Here is a 27,113-nt window from a genome sequence, read left to right as displayed (position 1 = left end):
AGGAAAGCAATTTGCATCCCTCCTAAGAAAAAGAAGGACATAGAGAAGAGTGAGCAAGGGCACTGCTGGGGAGAAGGGTGTAGATCACAGAGAGAGAAGTCTCAGATCTGGGACAGAGAGGGTCTCTAGAGGACAGAGGTGCTTAATATGGACTTAGGCTCCTTGCTTAACAAGAGGGGTGTGTGTGTGGAGGGGTGGTGTGATAACAGATCTCCTCCATGACTTCTTCCCTTACTAAAATCAAAATTGCTCACCAATTCTTTTATGATCATAGATTCTTCTCTCTGGGTTCCAAATCTGGGTTGCAATGGGGCAAAATCAGAGATAGCACAGACACTGAAACTGAAGGACAAAGGGGCAGCTGACGTTTGGGTTATTATAATACGACTACTACTACTAATTATTACTATTATTATTTTAGTATAAAACATACTGACGTCTGTAAACATGAAATAAAATCTAACAACTAGCAAATTATTCTTCTCAGTAGAAGTGTAATTGACACCCTAATTCATAGATCCGCTGATCCTTTTGCGCCTTGGTCATTGGCAACGTTTACTTCTTGAGCTTGTATGAATGCCAATGTTACAAATAAGCAGTACCTTCTCCCTCCCCTGAAAGAAGTAAATAGCACAGTAAGTGATAGTTGGGGGAGGGGTCAGGCTTGAAAGAGGGGTTGACCATCTAAGGAGTAGAGGAGATGATACAGGCAAGGCCCTTTCATCAATATCCAACACAAAATAAACACTTAACAAATGTGACCAATTATTATTAGTAGTAATAGTAAGGACACATAAGTCCTTTTACCTGCTTCTGTCTCTAAAAGACAGAAGTTTTTGCCTTCATCTGTGGCACAAGGACTATTACCTCAAAGACCAAGGGAGACAGGACTGGGCAAGGGATGACTTCTCTGCCCCTGAAGAATCTACTGTCAAGTTAAGGTGGGGTCCACCTCTGTTTCCATTAACTACTTTTTCTCTCCACCTTTAAGTCTAGCTGAAGAAAGCCTACAGCATTCTTGGCAATAAGATTGAGGTTTCTGGGTTCCAAATGCATCTTTGATAGATGCCTCTAACTTCATCAAAGTGGCAGGAGCATTTCTCTCTGCATTTAATGCTAATCTCCCCTGCCATCTCAGCATAAGTAACTACATAACCATGTCAGGAGGCCCCAACATAAATCCACCAGGAGTTTTAATTATTCTCCAGTGACAATGTCATTTAAAGTCAGAGAAATGAAAACCTAACCAGTGTCTGTGTGTGTGTGTGTGTGTGTGGTGGCCCAGGCTATCCCCAGAACAGCCAGGGCATCGTTTCTCTCCTATGAAGGAATAAGATCAAGAACCCATACCCAATTCAGGGAGTGTGACACAGCACTGCACTCTGTAAGGTTGGTCAGGAGTGATGATTTCACGATGGAACTGCCTGCAGCTTCGCTCTGTCCTTTAGGGGCACATAAATGATGGTTATAAGCTCAGAGGCAGGCAAACCTGAGTTCAAACCTCAGCCTGCTGCATCCTCACTGTTTCATCCCAGGCAACCTCTCTAATCCTCAGGTTCCTCATCTGTAAACAGGGGTCATAACCATGCATATGGCATAAGGTTGTTGTGAGAATTAAGCAAGATAATCTATGCAAGACACTTAACACAATATGTAGTATATAGTAAATGCTGAATAAACATTAGCAACACCAAGAGAAATGCAGAGGGGGTCCCATGTTGCAGCCTGCTGAAGAGCACAGGCTGCTATGAGGGTCTAGGTGTTCCTTCTCCCACCCAAGACCTGGTTGGGTGAATCCAAAGAAGAATATCTTATCTCCCTCCTGTGTTTAAGAGTAAACTTAGTGGGGCTTCCCTGGTGGCGCAGTGGTTGAGAATCTGCCTGCCAATGCAGGGGACACGGGTTCGAGCCCTGGTCTGGGAAGATCCCACATGTCGCGGAAAAACTAGGTCCGTGAGCCACAACTGCTGAGCCTGCACGTCTGGAGCCCGTGCTCCGCAACAAGAAAAGGCTGCGATAGTGAGAGGCCCGCGCACCACGATGAAGAGTGGCCCCCGCTTGCCGCAACTGGAGAAAGCCCTTGCACAGAAACGAAGACCCAACACAGCCAAATAAATAAATTAATTAATTTTAAAAAAAGAAGAATGCTAAAAAAAAAAAAGAGTAAACTTAGTGAATGAACACTTAAAAATAAATATAAAGGAACACAATTGCTTTAGATTTCACAAATTCAAAAACAAACCGCTGCAAATTCATTCAATATATAACATTTATACAGGCATACCTCATTTGATGGTGCTTTGCTTTACTGCCCTTCAAAGATACAGCATTTTTTACAAATTGCAGGTTTGTGGCAACAAGTCTGTAGGTGCCACTTTTCCAACAGCATTTGCTCACTTCGTTTCTATGTGTCACATTTTGGTAATTCTGGCAATATTTTAAACTTTTAAGTTATTATTATATTTGTTACGTGATCTGTGATCAGTGATCTTTGATGTTACTACTAAGACTTGAAGGCTCAGGTGATGGTTAGCATTTTCTAGCAATAAAGTATTTTTTAATTAAGGTATGTACATTGGTTTTTTAGACCTAATGCTATTGCACATTTAATAGACTACAGTAAAGTGTAAAGATAACTTTTATATGCACTGGGAAACCAAAACATTCCTGTGATTCACTTAATTTTGATACTTGCTTTATTGCAGTGGTCTGGAACTGCAATATCTCTGAGATATGCCTATAAATTAAGGGACTCACATAATCCAGTTTTAGAGGGTTATTCTTTTCAAAGAAACAGTCCAACAACCAAAAGTAATTAAAAATAAATCAAATCCTTTATTTAGGTTCCTCAGATTCCATCAAAGGCAGATGCATAAATAACCCCCTGACATACCTCTCAATGTCCCTTTGCTTTCCTCTTGAACTTCATTACACTATTCAGCTGCACTGGAACTTCTCTCTTTGCTACCCCAGAGCTCTGCAACCACACGGCCTAGTGGCTCTACTATCTCTCAGTCCCCTCACCCCAGCCCTGCTCTTGACTATACAGGTCAGCTTTGCCTCTCCCAGGGAACAGGACTCTCTCCTACTTAGAAGTAGGCAGGAGAGGTAAAGCTGAGCTGAAACATGATTCTCCTTAGTTATTATGGGGAAGGGGGCAGCTCTGCAGACTCACATAAATGGTTTTTGCCTCTGCATTTGCCAAATACAAGAATACCTCACTGTACCTTTCTTTCTATTTTTTTTTCATGTTAGAGTATAATATTTATTAAATTTCATCATTTATGATCACTCTCACAACCAAATTAACCCTAACACAAACTTTCACATTTAGAAACATAGACAGCAAACTGATTTTTCAACTATTTTGCTTACATGTACTTTTCAACTGTCATGCAGTGCTCATAATTAGGAGATACTATACATTAATCTTCTCATATTATGCTTATTAAGAACCAAATTTAGAGGGTAGAAAAATGCCAACATAAATTCATTCTCCAAAACTGCCCACGAATGTAAGAATGCAAAGATAGAAAACGTTAATACTCCAAATTAGGAATGTATGTTTCCTATCTCTCCTTCGCCTTGTGTTTAGAAAAGAGAAAGATCATTAAGATGTTAATATAACTCTGTTATTAAAACCCCACTGACATAAACCATTGGAAGCAGAATGGAAAAGTAACAACAAGGAATGACAGGGTGCTGCCAAGCAGCTGATCTATTTTCAGAAAACACTTCAGGCATAAACGGCATTTATAGGATGTGGAGGAGACTCCCCTCTCCCTCCCCTACACACAGGAAGGCCAGAGAAATGCAGACAGTGGAAATTGTCAGGTGTCTAGGTATGGGGCCACTGCCCTCTAGTGTGTACTTTAAGATTTGCAAAATACCTTTGTCCTGGTAAATCAGATATCTTTACCCCAAAGACAGTAGAAAACAGAATAAAACTTGAACCCCTGTTGAACTATCCAGCAGAATCATTTTTAAATAATGTAAATTATTAAGAGAGTGAGATCTGATGGCTTCCTACTACCTTACTATCTGTTCCCACACTCTTATCAGGCCCTAAAAAATGGATTTTTTGTTTTCAGTCCACCAGACTGCCCAAAGGACAGAAGAGGGATTAAAAATATTTGACAAACGGTGTGGCACAGCCACTGGCATCCAGAATAGACGCTTGCAAAATGCCAGCTGGCAGCGGTGCTGGGGCCCCTGCAGGGCCAGCACTTACCCCTTAGAGGTTGAATCATGGGGAGGCAGGGGCCTCCTGAGCGAGGGGACCAGGTAGCCAGGAGAGGAGAGGGCCTGGCACAGAAGTATGCCAAGATCTGAACAAATGGTTGTGTGTGCTAGAGTGTTGTGGTTGAACATTAGCTCACGAGAGAGACTTGAGGATAAACAGCAGCACCAGTACCACCCAGCAAGGCAGAAGAGTGACCCCGCGTCCAACAGCAAACACGCTACGGAGAGATGCAGGGGTCCCTCGTCTCCCACCAGCAGCTGTTTCTTCTCCTGCCAATGGCAGGAGACACCGCCCCAGCACAGGGCAGGGGCATGGTCGTATCAGTGCAGGGCTGTCAGGACACCCGCCCCTTAGTCTCCCTTCTCCTTCTCCCTGTGTAACATTAGCAGATAGTTTGATCTGGGACTCCATACCCCCATTCTTCAAGTGAGAGGTTAGACCAGGGTTTTTTTTTAAGGGCCCTTTTATCTCTAGGTAGGAATTATAATATTATGCTTTTTCATGATCTGGTATTTCCAAAAATATCCTATGTACAAGTTCATTTATTATAATTTTTATTTTATTTTATTATTTTATTCATTCATTCATTCATTCATTCATTCATTTTGGGCTGCCTTGGGTCTTCGTTGCTGTATGCAGGCTTTCTCTAGTTGAGGCTAGTGGGGGCTTCTCATTGCGGTGGCTTCTCTTGTTGCGGAGTACGGGCTCTAGGCGTGCGCAGGCTTCAGTAGTTGTGGCACACGGGCTTCAGTAGTTGTGGCTCGCAGGCTGTAGAGCGCAGGCTTAGTAATTGTGGCACACGGGCTTAGTTGCTCCGCGGCATGTGGGATCTTCCTGGACCAGGGCTCAAACCCATGTCCCCTGCATTGGCAGGTGGATTCTTAACCACTGTGCCACCAGGGAAGTCCCATTTATTATAATTTTTAATGATATCTTTGAGACAGCTCCTAGCTCATAAAAAAGTGCTCAATAAATATCTCGAAATCTTCTTGGAAGCTCTCATTTCTTCACAATTTTTACATTTCTGTTTCCAAATTGTACCCCAAATGAATCCACTTGTAAGTAACTCTCAAAGATTTGTTTCTGATAAATGAGCTGGGGGAAAGAGCCATAACCACTACTGTTTACACAGCATCTATTTGCATGAGGCATTGTATTAAACACTTTATATGCATTATCCATTTAGTTCCCATGACAACCATATGAGGAAGGTATTATTATTCCTATTTTCCTTAATGCAGATGCTAAAAGAGGCTAAATGACTTGTCCAAAGTCAGACCTAAGAGCACGATGTGTGTTGCTAAAGTCCACATCCTTAGCTACTCCCATCAGTTAGTGAAGAAATGTTAAAAACAAGAACAATTGTGATTTCTTCCATGATGTTAAATGTATCTTTTCATTTATTTACTTATCTAGAGATAACTACCTACCTTTGGTTGCTAAAAAGTCCTTTCTTTTATGAAATGACAGTAGATAGTGATACTGGATAGTGGATAGATTGGCTTTTGATTTTTAGCAACATAAAAATTTGGCAAGTTTCAATCTTCTGAAGTGTTATCAGTCCATGAAATTGCAATGTCTGGGAGCAATTGTTCCTAGTAGTATGAGGATTTGTTGTGCGGGTACTCTGGTCATTCCCAAGATTAAAAGCTTCTGAACGGTGGTGTGCCTGCTTTTCGTATGCCTTGTTGATGATAACTTGTTGGTAAAAAGAGGGTCATATTATCTCTTCACAGTCTGAACAGACTATAGGTGAGGAAGAAAGGGATTCCTCAGGCCATTATATATGTTAGTCAGTTCTTCCATTTGTGACAAAGACATGTAGGAAACAGAAGCTAAGCTAAGAGCAGTGGGAAAAAAGTAAGAGTAAGCTCAGATTCCTCTAACCAAGAACAGAGAAGCTCTCCAGAAAAAAACCCAGAACGTAAACCACAGATCCTGCATTTGCAGATTTTATAATATTAATAGCAATAATAGTAACAGCAACAATCCTTAAACAGCATCTTCATTTTCATAAATAAAGACCTTTGTCAAATTTAAAGTTCTTCTCCAAAAGAGTACTATCATTTCAATATGATGTTAGAACTTAATCTCAAATTTATGACTGCCGAGTATCTTAGAGATTAAAAAGTATTTGTGAAGATCTTTTAATAACTCAATCTTTGTGAAGAATTAGAATACACCATAATAAATCATCTCTGTACAATTGTGGAAATCTCCCACAGGGCAAATAAATATCCAGAGAAATCTTCCTTTCTCATCCCTTTTGTTGCAGGGGGTAGGGGGGCAACTTCCTTATGCTTTCATGCCGCATACTTAACAGAAGTGTGAGCTAAAACGATAGCTTTGCATATACACCCATACTCTCCTTCATACTGACCAAGGATTGAACCAAGGTGACTTGTTTATAAAACCCGGCAGAGCTTGATGCTACCAGTTCCAAGTTGCCCTGGGGATGTAATGAATTTCTTTGGAGATAAAGAATTTACAGGATCCTATATTTCTTTCTATTCCTTTACAGGAAGTACCAGCTTCAGGACCTAAGACATGGGGGTAGGGCCACGTGGGGGGATTTTTTTCAAAGAAAGGAGGTGAGGTTGCTGCGGGTGGAGGTGAGGATGGAAGACAAAGAAGAGTGAAAGGATCTAAAGTCCTATAAAATAAATGAGAAAGGGAGAGTCAGTAAGAGACTGGCTGGGCCTGCCTAATCTAAAGGTAAGGAGGTAATTTACAGAGAAACGACCCTTGTAAAGTGCTTCATTTGTTAACTCCTATCTACTTCTCTATTTTCACTAGCAGTAAGCAAACAGAAAAAGAACACAGTGTTGAAGTATAATTTTCAAAAAAGGAAAAACAGGACTTTCATATAAATGTAGGGTAAGCATTTTTCTTAAGATTTATTTATTTCATTGAGGAACCCAGAAGAATAAAGCTGATTCACAGAAGGGGTACAAGAAAAAGAATGCTGGAATAAGATGGCAGTTACAAAACTGGATAATGTCTCACCGGGGCAAATAAAATGTAACAGTTTTCTGTTAACAAAAGGTTATCTTTTCTGCTGGACAAAAACAATTTGTATCTCTATTAAAACCACTGATAATTTATCAACCTTCTGTAAACTAACATCCACATTTGAAGAGTCTGGACCCTAATTAACAGTGTAGGGGAGGAAAAAAAATTTTCCCTCTACCCCCTGAATTCCTAGCTGAGACCCTATGATAAAAGATTAACAAGAGAAAAATAAACGAGTTTACTAATATGTATACCTCATGTGTACCTGAGAGAAACCCAGCCGGGGGAACAAAAAAAAACGAGTACCTCCCCAAGGTGGCTTAGAATGCAGGATTAAATACCATCTTAATAGGGAAAGGGTTGGGGGATGTAGGACTCTTAAGGGAGAGTAAATGATTTTTAGGAAAGATGAATGGGCCCTTAGAAGAATAGGTGGGAGGTGTGATCATCTGTGACAAAGTCTGTGAGGGTGTGGTGTTGACTTCTATTCCCTTCTCCTTTGAAAGAAGTCAATCTTCCCTGGTTGATGAAACTCCTGGAAGGGGATCTATGACATCTGAGTTCCTTTTGGAGGATCAGTTTTTAGGCAGATAAGAGGAATTCAGAGAAAGCCTCTCCCTGCATTTATGGTTTTCCAAGTGCCGGCAGCTCAAAATAATCAAAACGCCAAAATGACATATTTTAGGGTGGCATGCACTGAACTCCAATAGTCATATTTGGGGTGGTATATTCTGCTACCCTTCATTCATAAACGGTAAGCCAAACAAGGTTACATCTCCTGTAGCCTCAGATGACTTGTAAGGAGCTCTAATATGACTTTGAAAGGGTAACCAGTAATTTTCCATTTCCAAATTTTTGATAACTCTTTAAGAATTTTCAAACTCCTTGATGATTTATTTTCAAATTCAGCTTCAATCATTTGGAAGTGACAATTCAAGATTCTGAAGAAAATTTTATCTACCCTATATTCTAGACCCGTCCATAGCTACTCTCAAAAATCCAATATTTCATTTGTACTGTCTTAATTTCCTGAAAATCCCAAAGTTGATAAGCATGCCCTATGCTTAAGAATTTCCTGTTCATTGATTCTGAACAATGTCCAGAAGAGGGTGCTGACAGAACAATCAGCCTTGCTCCGACCACAAAGACAGGACACATCCTCTTGACCAAAGGTTTCAATATGGGAATCCCAAGTTTGGCAAGTACCGTAATGATCATAGCATTATATTAGGATCATTAGCATCACAGTAATTAATACTACCAAAGAAGAAATGGAAAGTTCCTTATATTGAAAGCAAATCAGGGATACATAAATAAAATTGGTGAAGACCTTTTAAATGAGGGAAGACATGTGGAGACGAATGATGACTTCAACTTTTCATCAACTTTCTATATTAGTTCAAATACTTTATATCTTTTTTTTTTCATCTATAAGTTGAGCTTTATTTTGAGTTCACATGATCCCCAAGGCAGCTTTTATTTTTTTTTTTTTTCAAATATAATAATCCTGTTGTATCATTTTTTTAAACATCTTTATTGGGATATAATTGTTTTACAGTGGTGTGTTAGTTTCTGCTGTATAACAAAGTGAATCAGCTATATATATACATATATCCCCATATCCCCTCCCTCTTGCGTTTCCCTTCCACCCTCCCTATCGCACCCCTCTAGGTGGTCACAAAGCACCAAGCTGATCTCCCTGTGCTACGCAGCTGCTTCCCACTAGCTATCTATTTTACATTTGGTAGTGTATATATGTCCATGCCACTCTCTCACTTCGTCCCAGTTTACCCTTCCCCCTCCCCGTGTCCTTAAGTCCATTCTCTATGTCTGAGTCTTTATTCCTGTCCTGCCCCTAGGTTCTTCGGAACCATTTTTTTTTTTTTTTTTTAGATTCCATATATATATGTGTTAGCATACGGTATTTGTTTTTCTCTTTCTGACTTACTTCACTCTGTAAGACAGTCTCTAGGTCCATCCACCTCGCTACAAATAACTCAATTTCGTTTCTTTTCATGGCTGAGTAACATTCCATTGTATATATGTGCCACATCTTCTTTATCCATTCATCTGTCGATGGACACTTAAGTTGCTTCCATGTCCTGGCTATTGTAAATCAAATACTTTATATCTTGTACATGACTTCTTTTCTAGTATAATCAGTCATAATTAATCATTATCAATGAATTAATATTTTTCTTAATAAAAATTAATAAACCTGGTAATATATACTTAAAAAGCCAAGTAGCATGACTGCAAGAATCTATGAAGAAACTGATATTTTGTTCAGTAATTTATCAGTGTTGTAGCTAGAAAATAAAACTTCAGTTGTGTTTTATGCTTTATAATACTTAAATATGTCACTACTTAGAATCTATAACATTATAATTTATACTTGCACTCTTCTCTGAGATACAAATCTTTGGAGAGAAAATCCATCAGCAAACAGGCAGTATATCCTTTCCACTGCACCTCTTCTGTACTAAACCAAAGTGTTTCATTTTGTTTTGCTGATAGTTTTAGGAATACAGTACAGATTGCACTGGCAGTTTCTCTGCTGCTCTGTGGTGCTAAGTCAACTTAGCTAAGCTGGAACTATGTTTCCCAGAGTTCTCTTTCCTGTATGGTTCTGTCTGGACATGAGAGACACTCCATGTGAAGGCCAGAGGTAGAAGTGAAGAAGTCATACTATTTATGCTCTGAAAGTTGTTGCCAATCTGCTGCTTCCCTACTTGGTGCATCAGACTTGTAGCCACTCCAACATCCCGAGGCCACCTCCTTCAGCTTCTCTGAGCCCTGGGCTAGATGTGAGGGTGGTTCCCTGATAATGGGTGCCAGCTCTCCTGCAGGTCACCCACAGCATCAAGGTTGGACATGGTTCAGAGATAGGAGTGGGTTCCAGTTTGTCCTCATGGGGTCTCAGTTTGTGTTCATGCATTCCCATTTGTCCTGCTGTCCTCTACATCCAGCTTTCCTTCTTATCTGCTGATCTGATAGACCTAGAGTAACTTTAGACTCAACACAGACGCAGAACAACAGCCTGCATAGATTGCTTCACCATAGATCCTTTATTCGTTTTTTAAATTGAATTATAGTTGATTTACAATGTTGTGTTAATTTCTGCTGTACAGCAAAGTGATTCAGTTATACATATATATATTCTTTTTCATATTCTTTTCCATTACGGTTTATCTCAGGATATTGAATATAGTTCCCTGTGCTATACAGTAGGGACCTTGTTGTTTATCCATTCTATATATAATAGTTTGCATCTGCTAAACCCAAACTCCCAATCCATCCTTCCATCACCACTCCTCCCCCTTGGCAACCACAAGTCTATTCTCTATGTCTGTGAGTCTGTTTCTATAGATCCTTTATTCTATATCATGGGTAGCCACTCTGCTTCTCAGATAAAACCCTAATTGCCACAAGTTTCTATGTACAACATCATCTTGTTGCCTTTGCATTTTAAACAGTGTGTTAAGCCTCAAAGTCATAATAGGCACTGTGTTTGGTAGAAGGAGAAGAAGACAGGTATTTGGTAGTAGAAGAAAAGAAGGGATGCTTAGAAAGGTAAATCTTGTGTAGGATGCTACCAGAAGCTTCTCAATGTTAAAAATGCCTGTGTCATTTATCAGTTTATCTCTCTCATCTCCAAACCCATCTTTCCTTGCCCTGCTTTATGATCCTAAAGCTGGACATTTGTCCTCTGTCAGCAGGGGCACTGGCACGCCACTGGGGGAGGATGGGAATGCTGCTTCTGCTGGACTCTTCCCTGCTGGCTCTTGTGTTGGGTGGAGGCCAGTAGCACAGGACACGCAGTGGCACTCATCCCCAGTAAGTTTCAGTGCCACCATTTGGGGCACTTCTTGGTGGGTTTTGCTACCACACTGGTGGGCAGCTTCCCAGTGAATTCCTCTGTGGGCACCTTCTCAGTGATGTGCCAGTGGGTGGCATCCCAGCCAGCTGGGCCGACACTCCAGAGAGCTGGCTTCCTGCCGCCAACCCTGGTCCATGACATCTCAGGGAATTTCTCTGCCATCCAGTGGGTACCAGCCACTCCTTGTCAAGGGGGTCTGAATCTCAGCCCTGGGTGAAGGGAGGGCCCTCTTCCAAATATATTCCTTCCTTGGGTACTTGACTCAGTTTTAGAGGGAGTGACTGCTCTTAACGTGTACTATTCCTATATTCATTAGATTTTCTTGACTCCTCAGTAGGTAATCCCCTGCTACTAGTTAATCACTTTTTATGTTAAACTTTCCCTGTGTGAATTAGTGTGTGCTTCTTGTCTCCTAACTGGGCACTGATAAAATGCCTTTTGCTCTTAGTAGCTACTTTAAAAAAAAAAAACAAAAACCCAAACCCCAGAATCTAATTTTATTAGTTCAGGATTTGGTTTAGAAGGAACATAAATTACTTTTAATATGGTTTTATAAGTGAAGGGATTGCCCAAGTGTGCACTTTAGAGAGGCTATTTGCTTTCTTTGGCCACTTACAAGGGGTATTTCTCAAACTGGGCTCCATGGACCACTGTGAGCAGACCCTGAGTCAACTATTGCTATGAAAGAAACCACCCTAAACACAACAGTTAAAACAACAATCTTTTATTATTTCTCACATATTTGACAGGAAGATGCCAAAGTCACATGACAAACAGTGAAGATATAGGAAAGGATGAAGAATTGGGGTTCAAAAGTCCCTTTACCACAGGGTCCAAGGAGTTATCAAGGGTCTATCAGTTTAAATCATATTTTTAAGTTGTGTATTTTCCACTAACAATGAAATATCAGAAAGGGAATGTAAACAAACAATTCCTTTTAAAATCGCATCAAAAAAATAAAATACTTAGGAATAAACCTGACCAAGGAGGTGAAAGATTTGTATGCTGAGAACTACAAAACATTAATAAAGGAAACTGAAGATTATTCAAAGAAATGTAAAGATATCCCATGCTCTTGGATTGGAAGAATAAATATTGTTAAAATGGCCATATTACCCAAAGCAATAGACAGATTTAATGCGATCCCATCAAATTACCTATGACATTTTTCACAGAACTAGAACAAATAATCCTAAAATTTATATGGAAACATAAAAGATCCAGAATTGCCAAAGCAATCCTGAGGAAAAAGAACAAAGTAGGAGGCATAACTCTCCCAGACTTCAGACAGTACTACAAAGCTACAGTAATCAAAACAGTGTGGTACTGGTACAAAAACAGACATATGGATCAATGGAAAAGAATAGAGAGCCCAGAAATAAACCCACACACCTATGGACAATTAATCTTTGACAAAGGAGGCAAGAACATACAATGGAGAAAAGACAGTCTCTTCAGCAAGAAGCAGTGGGAAAGCTGGACAGCTGCTTGTAAACCAATGAAGTTAGAACACACTCTCACACCATACACAAAACTAAACTCAAAATGGCTTAAAGACTTAAACATAAGACATGACACCATAAAAATCCTAAAAAAACATAGACAAAACATTCTCTGAGACTTGGTCAGTCTCCCAAGGCAATAGACATAAAAGCAAAAATAAACAAATGGGATCTAATCAAACTTATAAGCTTTTGTACAGCAAAGGAAACCATAAACAAAACAAAAAGACAACTTATGGACTGGGAGAAAATATTTGCAAATAATGTAACCGACAAGGGCTTAATTTCCAAAATATACAAACAGTTCATGCAACTCAATAACAAAAAAAAAACCAACCCAATTGAAAAATGGGCAGAAGACTTAAAAAGACATTTCTCCAAAGAAGACATACAGATGGTCAAAAGGCACATGAAAAGATGCTCAAAGCTGCTCATTATTAGAAAAATGCAAATCAAAACTACAATGAGGTATCACCTCACACCGGTCAGAATGGCCATCATTAAAATGTCTACAAGTAACAAATGCTAGAGAGTGTGTGGAGAAAAGGGAACCCTCCTACATTGTTGGTGGGAATGTAAAATGGTATAGCCACTATGGAAAACAGTATGGAGGTTCCTTAAAAAACTAAAAATAGAGTTGCCATATGATCCAGTAATCTCACTCCTGGGCATATATTCAGAAAAGATGAAAATTCTAATTCTAAAAGATACATGCACCCCAATGTTCATAGCAGCCCTATTTACAATAGCCAAGACATGGAAGCAACCTAAATGTCCACTGACAGATGAATGAGTAAAGATGTGGTATATATACACAATGGAGTATTACTCAGCCATTAAAATAATGCCATTTGCAGCAACATGGATGCAACTAGAGATTATCATACTAAGTGAAGTAAGTCAGAAAAAGGAAGACAAATACCATATGATATCACCTATATGTGGAATCTAAAATACAACACAAATGAACATATCTACGAAACAGAAACAGACTCACAGACATAGAGAACAGACTTGTGGTTGCCAAGGGGTGGGGGGGAACGGGGGAGGGATGGAGGGGAAGTTCTGGGGTAGCACTTGCAAACTAGTATATATAGGATGGATAAACAACAAGGTCCTACTGTATAGCACAGGGAACTATATTCAATATCCTGTGATAAACCATAATGGAAAAGAATATAAAAAAGACTGTATGTATATGTATAACTGAACCACTTAGCTGTACAGCAGAAATTAACACATTGTAAATCATGTATATTTCAATAAAATATATTTTAAAAATTGTGCATTTTCAATTCAGTGAGAAAATTAAAAACATAATCACTGTCATAGATTGCAAGTGCCTGCATTTGCACTTTGGTCTGGTTCTCACCAAGGATCACCTTAAGTGAGCGTGTACAACTTTATTTCTTCATTCGTGGAGTTATAACTTAAAAAAAAAAACTTATTCAACGTATTCTAATGAATACTACTGAATAGGTCACCACCATTGATTATGTGTTCATTATAAGCTTTTATAAACATATAACATTGATAAAAGAGATTTTCACATTTTGAGTTATGGAGAAGTCATTCTGGCTTATACATGAGTTAACTTGAATTTTATGCTAACTAAAATAGCCTGTTTGTGGACTATCAAACATACACTGTACATCTGTTTTAATTAAGAAAGAAAAGGGCCAGAAGTAAAGAATGTTTATGTTAGAAATAAAGATTAAATGCCTCCCTTCCTGGGACGCCAATGCTAGTACCCCCTCAACGATAAGACACCCTTCCCAGCTGCCAAGGCCATGTTGACTCGTTATGTACGTGCTGATCTGCTTTTTTTTTTAATCTTGAAGGAATGTATCCCTGACTTGTTTAATGTTCTTTGTTCTGACAAGATACAAAACCATGCTTCTCCAGGGCAGTTCCTCAGAGCTATCTGAGAGGCTGTCTTCTGAGCTATAGTCCTCAGCTGGGTTCAAATAAAACACTTTTCTGTTACTATTTTAGGTCGTTTATTGATTATTTTCATCAACAACATATATACAGAAAAGTGTGCCAACTGTAAGTATATGAGTCATGACTTTTATTTTTTTTTGGTTGCATTGTGTGGCTTGTGGGATTTTAGTTCCCCGACCAGGGATTGAACCCGGGCTCTCGGCAGTGAGAATGTGGAGTCCTAACCACTAGACTGCCAGGGAATTCCCAGGTCATGACTTTTAATAAAGTGAACACTCCTGCATGAGCTGGGTGCTCAACATGTAAGGGGAGTGTTTCTCAAACTGGCCTCTGCAAAGGCCATCACAGGCAGGGTTCCATCAGTTCCAAAACTTCACCAATAATACAAAAAGAGAACCTGGCTGTGGGAAGCCCAGGGGCTGACCAGGATTGAAGGGAGAACAGAACAAAATCCAAGCAGTTACTGTTAAGGTTAAGAATCAAGGAGTCAAGCAGAGGTAGGAAACAGCCAACTCCTGCTGTTTTCACCAGTAGGTTTGATGAAGAAAACTGGTGGCCCTCACGCCCTGAACCCTTCAGAGCGGGGGCCACTAAATTTTCATCAGTCTGTAACATAGATTCTTGCTATAACCCATACTGCCACATCACTGTCTGTCTTGAAAAAGGCTGAGCTGATATAGTAAAGAGTAAAGTTCAACTTGCTGCAAATTATTTGTAAAAGCATAGCCTAAATCCAGGCCCATGCCAGAGAAAGATGACTTATTTCCTGCTACTTGCCTAGTCTCCTGGGCACACAGGAAGATGAGATTAGGAGAGTTAATAGTTCTACTCAAACTGAGCAAGAATGTCCTTGAAGGGTGACCAAGTGGCAAACAGTGCAATAACTATGGGTTCTTTTACAGGTTTTATGAGACATAGTTACACCCTAGTAGTGATTGTGTGTATGTTTTTAATATATTTAAAATTTTTTTAGAAAAGTTGCAAAGATGGGACAGAGAGTTCTCACATACTTCACGCCCAATTTCCCCTATTATGAACATCTTACATGATTATTGTACAGTGTCACAATTAATGAATCAATACTGATAATTATTATTAACTAAAATCCATAATTTATCCAGGTTTCCTTAGTTTTTACCTGATGTCCCAGCCAGGGTACCACAAATAAGAAGTTGTCAGATCTTCTTAGGCTCCTTTTAGCTGTGAGTTTCTCTTTTTCAGACTTTCCTTACTTTTGATATCCTTGACAATTTCAAAGAGTACTGGTCAAGTATTTCGCAGAATGTCTTTTAATTGGGATTTGTCTGATGATTGTACTGTAATTTTTGCTGCATATTTAGGATTGTTAGTGCCTTCAAACACGTCACCAAAAATGTCAGAATTAGAAAATATGCCTCAAACACAAGAAGTCTGAAAACCATTAGTCTACCTCAAAGCAGATTGTAAATATACGTAAATGAAGTTGTCAAGAAAAATGGTACAGATGAACCGGTTTGCAGGGCAGAAGTTGAGACAGAGATGTAGAGAACAAACGTATGGACACCAAGGGGGGAAAACCGCGGTGGGGTGGGGATGGTGGTGTGCTGAATTGGGCGATTGGGATTGACATGTATACACTGATGTGTATAAAATTGATGACTAATAAGAACATGCAGTATAAAAAAACAAACAAAAAAAAACTAATACTAAACTTTATTTGGGTTATTTGTATGGAAATATGTTACTTTAAATGTTTCAGACATTACATGAAATTTCTAAAAATCTTATATGTTCTGGTATAATGTTATAAGTCATAATTCTAGTTATTACTTTAAAATGTATATCTCAGAAATAACTAAATTTCCTTGTCAACTGCATTATTATGAACTTTCATCAAATCTTTAACCGTGGTCATTTTTAAGTCTTTTGTCATTTACAGACAGTTCTGGGTGTACTCTGATGCTTTTGCAAAAATGTTCCTATAAAAGTGTTTTGTCTTCAAGGAGTTCATGGAAAAGACTCTGACAAGTACAGGTTTCTGGTAACTGACTATACTGCTGAACTGAATGAATAAGCATTTTCAGAACTCTAATGGAAAACTGATGAATTCATAAAAGTGCTAACAAAAGATCAAGATGAAAAAAAAATTAATTACATGGGACTGAGTGAACTGATGAGGATGATTATAATTTTTGTGACTTTCTGTTTGAATTAAAAAAAAAAATCCCACAAGGACTCAGAGGCAAAAAATATACAAATCAATTTTCACTGCAAAGTAAAGGAGCTGTTACAGTGGAGGATTACTGGACTCAATGTCAATATTATGACATAGAAAAATATATATATATATATGTGTCATCTTGGGCATGTTACTTAACTTCTTGTCTCATACGTAAAATGCGATAGTAGTAGAATTGTTGGGAAATTATGTGAGATAGTATATGTAATGTAGAGCACTTAGAATGGTATATGGTTCAACCAAAGACTAAACAAACAAACAAACAAACAAAAGATGCTTATACCACCTCTGGTTTCAAACTTCAGTTTCAAAAAGCAAGGTAGGTTTACGGACCTTTCACACAGTGGCTAGATAGCAACCCTAATTTATAAACTGTCTGCATGTCACCCCAACATGATCCAGGTCATCAGACAACCCCACCTCGTTCCCCAGCTCTAGCTTAAAAGGGAAGACAATAGATTTTCACCCGAAGGTCATCACGGTAATAATTCATCCTGAGGTAAAAAAGAAGTTTAAACTAAGCATAATGGAATTCTAAGCTGTTCCATAGTTTTCAACAGAATATGTTTTTAAAGTACAAGCAGAAACAATGATCAAACTTTCAATGAAATATTTTCTTGTTTGCTTTTCAAACGAGTAAAGTCCAAATTAGGGAACACAAAGAATTATATCTTATTAACTTGTAATGTCTGGTCCCAGAAAATATTCTATGGTGAAGCCATTGTAGATATTCTAGTAATTAAATCTGTACAACATACAGACTTAAAACATTTTTTAGGCGACCACTCTCTCAATAGTGAGAGTGAAGTCACCAATCTTAAGTATTTGGAGCCCTTAACATTATTGGCAATGCTGGGAATGGTACAACATTTAGCTCAATAAAAAAGACAATACCCGATATGTCCCCTGGAGCTCAAAATTCAAATATTTGTATTGGCATACACACAGGCCTAAAGATGTGTTCTCTGAACCAGAAAGGACTCACCGTGTTGGCCAGCTCTAGATAGCTTCCTCCTACAGAGTCGCCACAACGCGGGGACTGTGTGAGCAGCTTGTGGAGAGGAGCAGCCTGCTGATGCAAAGAGCTTCCCCCATACTCAAGAAGCTTCTGTAGGGCTGACTGACTCTGCAAGTCCGGGCTCTGGAGGTCCCTGGCTCCCGAGTCGTATTCCCAGCTTTCCCTGGCCGCTGATAAGGCACCTAGGTCCAGGAGAGGCAGGGGCGAAAAAAAGATGTTTCCTGCATTAGCCTGGGGGAGGCCAAGAGGCAATGATTTGGAACCGCCTAACTCATCCACGTGCCAGCGCGTCAGAACACATGTGGCGCCCAGGCTGCATGCTAAGCACTTTCCCTTTCAAAGTGACACATGGGGAGCTTGGAGATAAAAGCAGTTTTAGGCAAAGCATTCAGAAATAACTATCCAATGAATACGTGCCTTCCCCCCACCCCAAGAGAAATGTTTAGCAAAAAGCACAGAAGAGCCAAGAAAGGGGAATCCAGATCAGAGCTACAGCTGTCTGTGATTTACACAGTGTTACTGTATGATTAGCCTCTTACTGTCATCCTTTTTCCCAGTCGAGGAGGATGGAAGCAAGAGAGAAGATAGAAAGTTAGATCTGGCACTTTGTCATAATTTTCTAGTGTCCATGTACTCTTAACTGGAAGAAGCTACGGGAAGCTAGACTGTGTTTGCCAGTTAGGTGTAACCACATGCTGAGCTCTGAACAATAGAATGTGAACAGAAGTGATAAGCATAGCTTCAGAGGCTAGCTCATAAAACCCCCAGCATTTGATTCTTCAGGCCCTTTGCCTCTGGCTTGGTTCAGATGGGCATGGCACCCTTGGAAGTCACGTGGTACAGGTGGCAAAGCCGCACAATGGAAGATGCCTGGATCTATAAATTACCTCCTGCCAGGGGGCTGTCGGCTGAACCCAGGTACCATTTTAACTTTATGTGATCAGGAAAGGGAAACTTCTTCTGTGATTGATCCACCATATATTTTTGGTTTGTTTGTGAGAGCAGCTAGGATTACCAGACTATCACAGCAGATTAGAACCTAATAAAAGATGATAATCATTATAATAGCATGGGTAAGTACAATGAAAAGTAGACCTACAGAAGGTCTAAACCCGACTGCCCTCAAGAAGGATGGGTGATATTCAGGGAAACCTTACTGGAGGAGAAAGACTGATGCTTCAGTCTCCACCTTTGCTAGAAAAATTAGATTTGGGGTAAAGCTTGCTTCTTTATGTTCACTTCTGAGTAGAAGTCCCTTGTGGGTGCAGCTGGCTGGTGGATCCTGGGTCACATGCCTCTATCTTAGCTGCAGAGGAGGCTGGGAAATTTGTTTTCTGGCTTCCACTTTGGGGAGGTAGGATTTATAAGATGAGACCTTTCCTAAGCATAGGAAGAGTATGCAAAAGGCCTGGGCAGCCAGAAAATATGACAGCGAGCTACACACTGTTCTGGGGACAGAGCAGTGAGCATGATGAATTGCAGTCCCTGCTTGTGGAGTTTTCATTTTGGTGGGTCTTTAATACATGACTTTTAATTTTAAAAAAGGGATTCGTTAAAATGATTTAATTTGTACCATGAAAGGAGAACATATATAGATTCCTCTACAATTTACTTGAGTATAATTACATAGAGCAAACTACAAATTACGTACAGCGGGTTCTGATGTGAATTTCCAATCGCCCCTTACTGGGTACTGGTGAATTTCATCAATGGAATTAGGAAAACTGTCTTTGTCTGGAACCACTTCAGATGGTTTCCCTCTACTGTTCATGTTCTGCTGATCTTCTTCAGTCAACCTAACCCAACACTTTCTTCATACAATGCTGTATAGCTGGGGTGACATGTCTTTGTACCAAAGCAGACAACTCTGTTGTTATGTTTCCAATTGCCCAAAGTTTATTTTAATATTAAAGTCTATCAACTGTATTGCAAGGGTGGCTTTGCTTTCCATATCAGCATAGACTCCAAAATGCCTGCCCTTCCTGCCCACTGCTCCTCTGAATGCTGTCTGCCTAGCTGCCACACATTCTCTGTCCTGGCCCCAGCAATGTGTGTCCAGAAGACTGATCGATCTTAGAGTTGAAAAATGGGTTGAATCACTGATGGCCTGATAGCTCATACATAAGGCAAAAAAGCATAGCGTTGGGCCCTTGCCTTTTATGTTTCACCACGGTATCCCCAGTACCTTGCACATAGCCTGTGACATATCAGGAATTTAACACACATTTATTGAATGGATTGCTGAATTATTCACAGTTGTAGTACCCCAGGGTTTCACTTCTTAACCAGGAAAAGCAACATGGAGATTAATTTTAAAAATCAAAATAAATTATACACTTAAACTTTTTCTTTATGCAAAGTTCTTTATGAGAACTTCATTTCAAATAATAAAACACAACAGTTCTGGGATAAGACAGCCCAAGGAAGCTTCATTTGAATGTATTATGCTGTATTAACAGACCGAAACCCAGTTTCGGGCAGAGTTATACAATCAGGTTAGCCAAGCTCCATGTTAATCAGCAAGATCAAAAGGCCCTCACGCTATTACCATAACAATTTTTGCTGAAGTGATGCTGGGAACTCAGATCCTCTGCTAAGGAGCCAAGGCAATCATATTAGCATCCACATAAATGGACCACAAAAAAGCAAAGTGTATTTTTAAAAAAATACAGTAGATGTGTATAACTGAGTCACTCTGCTGTACAGCAGAAATTAACACAACATTGTAAATCAACTACACTTCAATTAAAAAAATACAGTAGACTATTCCCATTACTCTCTTTTAATCTGTCTTCACATTACATTTTTCTGGATAAAACCCAACATTCCTGAGGCAAAATTCGTCATTTAATTTGGAAGAACTCACTGAAAAATTTCAAAAGTGTAGGTCTAGTAACCATCTTCCTTTTGCCCCTTGAAGCATGATGGTACCTGACATTTACAGGCTCACTCTCAGCCTCATGCCAGTCTCTTTTCACTCCCTTGCTCACCTCAAAAGAAGCCTGTTGACCACAGGCAGATGGCCATGTTTTCTTTTCCTGAACATGGACACCATGTTCTTTTGTCCCCCATGCTCACCAGACTCTCTGATGTCTCTTTTGATAAGGACACTAATCCCATCATGAGGGCCCCATCACCATGACCTCCTCTAACTATTCCCCTCCCAAAAGCCCCATCTCTAACAACTATCACATTGGCGGTCAGGGCTTCAGCATACGAATTTTGGGGGGACACAAATATTCAGTCCATAATAACCACTGAGCAGCTGCTCTCCAGGCCAGTAAGGACAGTGGCTGTACAGCATCCCGTTAAACACCAAAGGCCAAAGCACTCTCTGGGCCTAGAGGTCTCTGCATACACAGAACCAAAGGAGGCCATAATATCTGCCACCATAATCCTCTACGGTGCTCTGAAGTAAGAAGTAAGATGTATACTTTTAAAAATCTGAATTCTTAGTGTTTAAAGGTGGCAGAGCACAGATTCCAAACGCTTCTCTTATCAGAAAAGCACAGGAAACAAGTGGCCATTTGACATCTTTATAAAATACATCACTGGGAAAACCCTGCTTTCAGAGAGGATGCTGCAACACAAAATCTGCCAAACACTGAGATCCTTGCTCTGCTGGGTACTTGGCTATAAGCTAGGGCTTTAATCCCATTTTCAAAGTGCCACCCAGGTTTGGTTTCAAAGCCTGCAATTAATGCACTTATTCACCAAGGCACTATGCCACCTTCCCAAGGGCCAAGCTCCCTGTGAGAATCAGTCAAACCAACATTTGGAACACCTGAAATTTACCTTAAAGATACTACAACAACCATGACAGCTAACATTTATTCAAAGCCAATAAGGGCCAGGCACTGTTCTAAGAACCTTACATATAGTATGTTATATAGATCCACCCACAGTCTATGAATAGCGAAGTCATTTTTCCATTTTAAGAAAAAAAGATATTTTCTCTCTTTTAGCTTCATTTTATAGACTTTGCTCATTTGCATAGAATAGTGGTTAAGAGCTGGGGTTTTGTGGTCAGATTCACCGAGGTCAAGTCAAGAGTCACCATGACCAGCTATGTGACCTCAAGCAAATTATTTAACCTAAGCTTCAGTTTTCTCAACTTTAAAATGGGGATAATAATATGTATTTCATAGAGGTGCTGTGAGAGTCAAATAAGATTAAAATATGTAGAACGTATGAGACAATCCCTGGTATATGACAAACTGATCAAGAAATGTGAGCAATTATCTGGTCACACCTCACAATTTTAGTTATTTGGAACCCATTTTGGACAATTTATTAGGGAACGAATATATGAGGGAAATGTGTACCTCCCAGGTTCTGAAAGGTACCTGTTAAAATTACCAATTCTTTTTTTTTTTATTTATGAGCTGTTTTTTTTTTAATTTTTAAAAAATTTATTTATTGTTGGCTGTATTGGGTCTTCATTGCTGTGAGGGGGCTTTCTCTAGTTGCAGTGAGCGGGGGCTACTCTTCATTGTGGTTCGCGGGCTTCTCATTGCAGTGGCTTCTCTTGTTGCAGAGCACAGGCTCTAGGCATACGGGCTTCAGTAGTTGCAGCACGCGGACTCAGTAGTTGTGGTGCGTGGGCTCAGTAGTTGCTCTGTGGCATGTGGGATCTTCCCGGACCAGGGATCGAACTCGTGTCCCCTGCATTGGCAGGCGGATTCTTAACCACTGCACTACCAGGGAAGTCTAAAATTACCAATTTTTAAAAAAAAAAACCTTTGGCGCCTAACCAGTGGCTAAATTTTCATCAATAGTTTTGTACTTAATATCAGCACTACAGACAATAAAAATAGCCAATTAGGTCACGGCCAAAGTTATGTTTCTCTGAGTATGGAATATTCCATTAACAACTCACAGTCTTTGGTTATCAGGTTTGATAGACTTTGCTTCCCTATTCTACTTGGCCAACTCCTATGTCCAGAGGACACCTGGCCTTCCTAACAGCTGTGTCCAGCACCGTAAGGAAATCTGCACAGCCCGGCAGTGGCGGTAGCAAGGGCTGAGGAGATATGATTTATTCATCAGACTTGTGCTCTGGCCAACCTAGACACCCCTGTTTTCTACCTCCAGTTCTTTTTTTTCCATCCTTCATTTGAATGCCCGGGGCCTCTCATCACATCACAGGCAGGTGATAATGCAGAGTGTTTAGGGGATCCTGAGACATGTATTAACAGTACTTTATGAGTGGTCATTGATCTTTCATTTATGTGGATTGTTTAGAGAACACTGCCTAATTTATTACCTTCAGTGGCAAGAGAGAAAATACTCCTTTTGAAACACTGGAAGCAGCTACCTTTCTGAATTCAGAACTACCACACCAACAGAAAGCAGCACAGGGGAATTTGAACAAATTGGCTGCCAGGTGTCAGCCTTCCCTGTCATAGCACATTTACTATTTCTAGATAATACTAACATCAACAGAAGCAGCAGTAAATCCTTTAGTCCAAAGGAGAATCACCATATGAGTCTTCGGTCATTTATTAATGTCAATTCTTGGTACAAAATTCAGGAGCTCAATTCCCATGAGGGCCTCTAGCTCCCTACAGCACAAAGTACATGCAAACACAGGCCAATTGTCTTAAAATCTGTGTCTGTGGTCTCAAGGAGAATTGGGTAGGAAAGGATAGTTTAAAAAACCTATGTATCCTTCTGGGAAAAACCAAAAAAACAAAGAGTAATTCGAAGCACATATCCTACTAAGGGGAGGTGAACCTGCTGTATAGCACAGGGAGCTCAGCTCAGTGCTCTGTGATGACCTAGATGGGTGCGATGGTGGGGGGAGTAGGAGGGAGGTCCAAGAGGGAGGGGACACATGTATACATACAGCTGCTACACTTCGCTGTACAGCAGAAACTAACACAACATTATAAAGCAACTATACTCCAATAAAAAAAAAGTCAGTTCTTTGGCCTCTGGCAATCTTTAGGAAGTGAGTCTATTAGCATCATATTTTGAATACAGGTCACACGTGTCCCATCTGGGGACAAGGCACTGAATTTCAATGGAACATTAGGAATACAGTGGAAGATGCATTTTGAAATGCAACTCCCTCCCCCCTCCCCTGACCCCAAGACTATTGATAGGTGACAAGAAAGAAAGAAATGAAGAAATGTATTTCTTATTGAAGTGCACTTACCAACATCATCATCATTAGTGGATATTTCTTAATGTTCCACTCTGTACAAGTAAATTCAACAGTCCTTAATGTATTTAAGCACAGGCTTGAGAACACTAAATGGAAGATAGTTTAGAGACAACCAAAGGGATAGCTGGAACAAACAGCCTTTAAAATTCTTCTCCAGCTTGTGAGTTTATTGTTCTGTTCTTTACCAAATATAATATAAAAGGCAAAGTGTCTGCCCTTCAGCAGTTAATAAAGATGCAGTGGTAATCATCTTTAACCTCTTTAAAAAACTAAAGATAATATTTGGCAGCTTGTTATCTTGGTTTGTCTAAACTAGACATATGAAGGAGATAAGCAAGAGGGTTGATTCGGGGCTAAAGAATTCAAAGGAGAATTTAGGGAAAGTGTGTTAAAATGAGGAGGCATTGGAGTAAAGAAGGGTTAACTGAGTTTCACTTGACCCTGAGGCTGGCTTGGGGTTGGGGGGGTAACACCTATGGTCTGCAAGACTTTAAGATTTTTTTAAGAAGATTTGTTTCTCTTGGTATTTTGGATCAACTTATCCTTCTCTTACAAGGCATATTAATGGATCATGTATTCAGTAAGCCCTTGGTAGTCACTGATTTTTAAGTACCATAAGACTAAATGGGGATAATGCTAATCTGGACCTATTCTCTGTGGTGAGAAGCATCATACATATCCTTTGGTTGGCATGCCCATAGGGATGGTCGTATTTCTTGGCTGAAAATTAGTCTAATCAAAACGGGAAAATGCCGGGGAAGGGTGGGGGGAGGCGGGGAATACACAAATAGGAATACAAAAATTGAATGCTGATTCCAGCTTCTTAGCAAAAAATAGAATTATTTTTTATTCTTGAAAAGTTGGCATTTTTGTTTAAGCTTTTAAAAAGTGGTAGGTTATATTAATTTTCCAATGTTAAACCAAGCTTGCACTCAAGAGACAGACCCAACATAGTCAAAGTATGTGATATCTTGTTTATATATTATTGATTTTGGTTTGCTAGTATTTTGTTTATGATTTTTGCATCTCTGTTCAAAAGTAAAATTGGCCTATAATTTTTCTTTCTTACACTGTACCTGTCATGTTTTGGTATCAAGGTTATGTGTGAGTCTATGTGAGACTGGAATTATTTGTTCTTCCAGTGTTTGGTAGATCTTGCTGGTGAAGTTGTCTGGGTCTTGAGTGTTCTTTGTGGAAAGATTTTTTAAAATTACTGTTTTAATTTCATTCTTAGTTATAAAACTATTCAGATTTTATATTCCTTAATGAATTATAAAACTATTCAGATTTTATATTCCTTAATGAATCAGTTTTAGTAAGTTCTGTTTTCCGGAAATTTCTTTATTTCTTCTAAACTTTATATCAGCAGAAAACTATTTATAATATCTTCTTTTTGTTTATGTTTGCAGCATCTCTAGCAATGTCTGCTTTTCACTCCTGATACTGGGTATAATAATCCCTTATTTGGCTTGACTGGGTGACGTAATCTTGACTCAGTTGCTATATGTGCAAATTAGAGGCCCCTGGATGCCCTACTCCTGCTACAAACATGCTACGCCTACATAGCATATGACCTCAGCCAACAAACCCAGATATTGCTAATCAACAGTGCCCAGGTGCTTTGCATTCCTAATACTGGACCAAGAGAGTTCATGGTCTTCTTTTCCTCTGACCTCAACCTGGAGAGCCTTCCTGGACTCCATGCTTGATTGGGTTGCCTGTTTGGCAGTAAAACTTTCCCACTCAGTATTCAATCCTTGCTCTCTAATGGTCTTTATTTATTTTCTTTCCTTTAACAACTATTTGTGCCTTATCTTTTTCCACTTTAGCATTCTTGCCAGGAAGTTATCAATTTCATAAATCTTTTAGAAAAACCTATCTTTAGTCTATACTGTGCCTCTATATTATGTGCTTGTTTTCTATTTCATTGATTTTGGTTATCTTTATTATATCCTTTCTTCTCTTCTATTTGTGTTTATTTTGTTGTTCTCTTTCTAAATTCTTGGAATGGATGCTCAACTCAGCCCTTCTTCTTTTATCTTTTAATATATGCATAAAAAGCTATAAAATTTCCTCTACGTGCTGCATTTCAATTGATATTTTCATAATCTTTCAATTCAAATTATTTTCATAATTTTGTCTTAGATCGAGGAATTATTTCAAGGTATGTTCTTAATTTCCTATCATATGGGGTTTTGGTAGTGTTTTGATTTATAGATTCACTGCATTATATTCAGAACACATGGTCTATGTTATTTCTGTCCTTTTAAATTTGTTGAGACTTGTTTTATGGCCTGTACATGATCAAATTTTACAAATGTTCCATGTACACTTGAAAAAAGAAGTGTATCTTATAGTTGTTGGATGGAGTCTGCTTTATATGACCATTAGGTCAAGTTTATTAATTGGGTTGTTCAAATCTTACAAACCCTTATTTATTTTGGCTTTTGTTTCTTTGTTTTGGTCTGCTTATTCCAGCAATTAATGAGAAATATTCTAATAATCCTTCAAAATGATTATGGATTGGTATATTTCTCTCATAGGTGTCAATTTTTACTTTATGTATTTTGAGACTTTCTTTATTGGGTAAATACAAATTTAAAATTGTTACATCTTTTTGGTGGATTTAATCCTTCACCATTTTGAAATTTTTGTGGTATAATAAAAAATATATATTGCCTTTTGCTCCCTTTTCCTGGCACAGAGCTCCTAAAATTCTTGGAATTTCCTGAATAAGAGTATCATCTGTATACTAATGAGATGACTCAAACGGACTGGAGAAGGGGAGTTATAGGGGCAAGAGACTGAGTTCAGCCATCAGCAGTTGATTTCATCAACCACGGCTACATAATAAAATCTCAATAAAATCCCCTTAACAATGGGGTTCAGGAGCTTCCAAGTCGGCGAACACATCTACGTGCTGGGAAGGTGGTGCAACCCAACTCCATGGGGACAGAGGCTCCTGTTTTTGGGATTCTCTGGGTCTTGCCCTATATACCTCTTTATCTGGCTGTTCAATTATTATACCTTTACAATAAACTGTAATAATAAGTATAGCACTTTACTGAGTTCTATTGTCATTCTAGAAATTATAAAACCTGAGAAGGGTGTTGTGGAAACCCCTGAA

The 27,113-nt window shown here is 39.3% G+C and overlaps 1 protein-coding gene across 2 annotated transcripts in view; it reads right to left on the bottom strand.

Annotated features, from left to right (window-relative positions):
• The window catches only part of MCC (MCC regulator of WNT signaling pathway), a 428,184-nt gene that overhangs the window by 312,068 nt on the left and 89,003 nt on the right, over positions 1-27,113 (bottom strand). For both annotated transcript variants that reach the window (XM_059916875.1, XM_059916876.1), the window contains exon 3: positions 17,785-17,999. In XM_059916875.1, coding sequence (XP_059772858.1) covers positions 17,785-17,999 — 215 coding nt within the window. The remainder of the gene's footprint in view (positions 1-17,784; positions 18,000-27,113) is intronic.

Source organism: Balaenoptera ricei, chromosome 3, assembly GCF_028023285.1.
Source record: "Balaenoptera ricei isolate mBalRic1 chromosome 3, mBalRic1.hap2, whole genome shotgun sequence".
Lineage (NCBI taxonomy): Eukaryota > Metazoa > Chordata > Mammalia > Artiodactyla > Balaenopteridae > Balaenoptera > Balaenoptera ricei.
The sequence above is the reverse complement of the archived record's forward strand: the minus strand, read 5'-3'. Positions and strand labels throughout refer to the sequence as shown.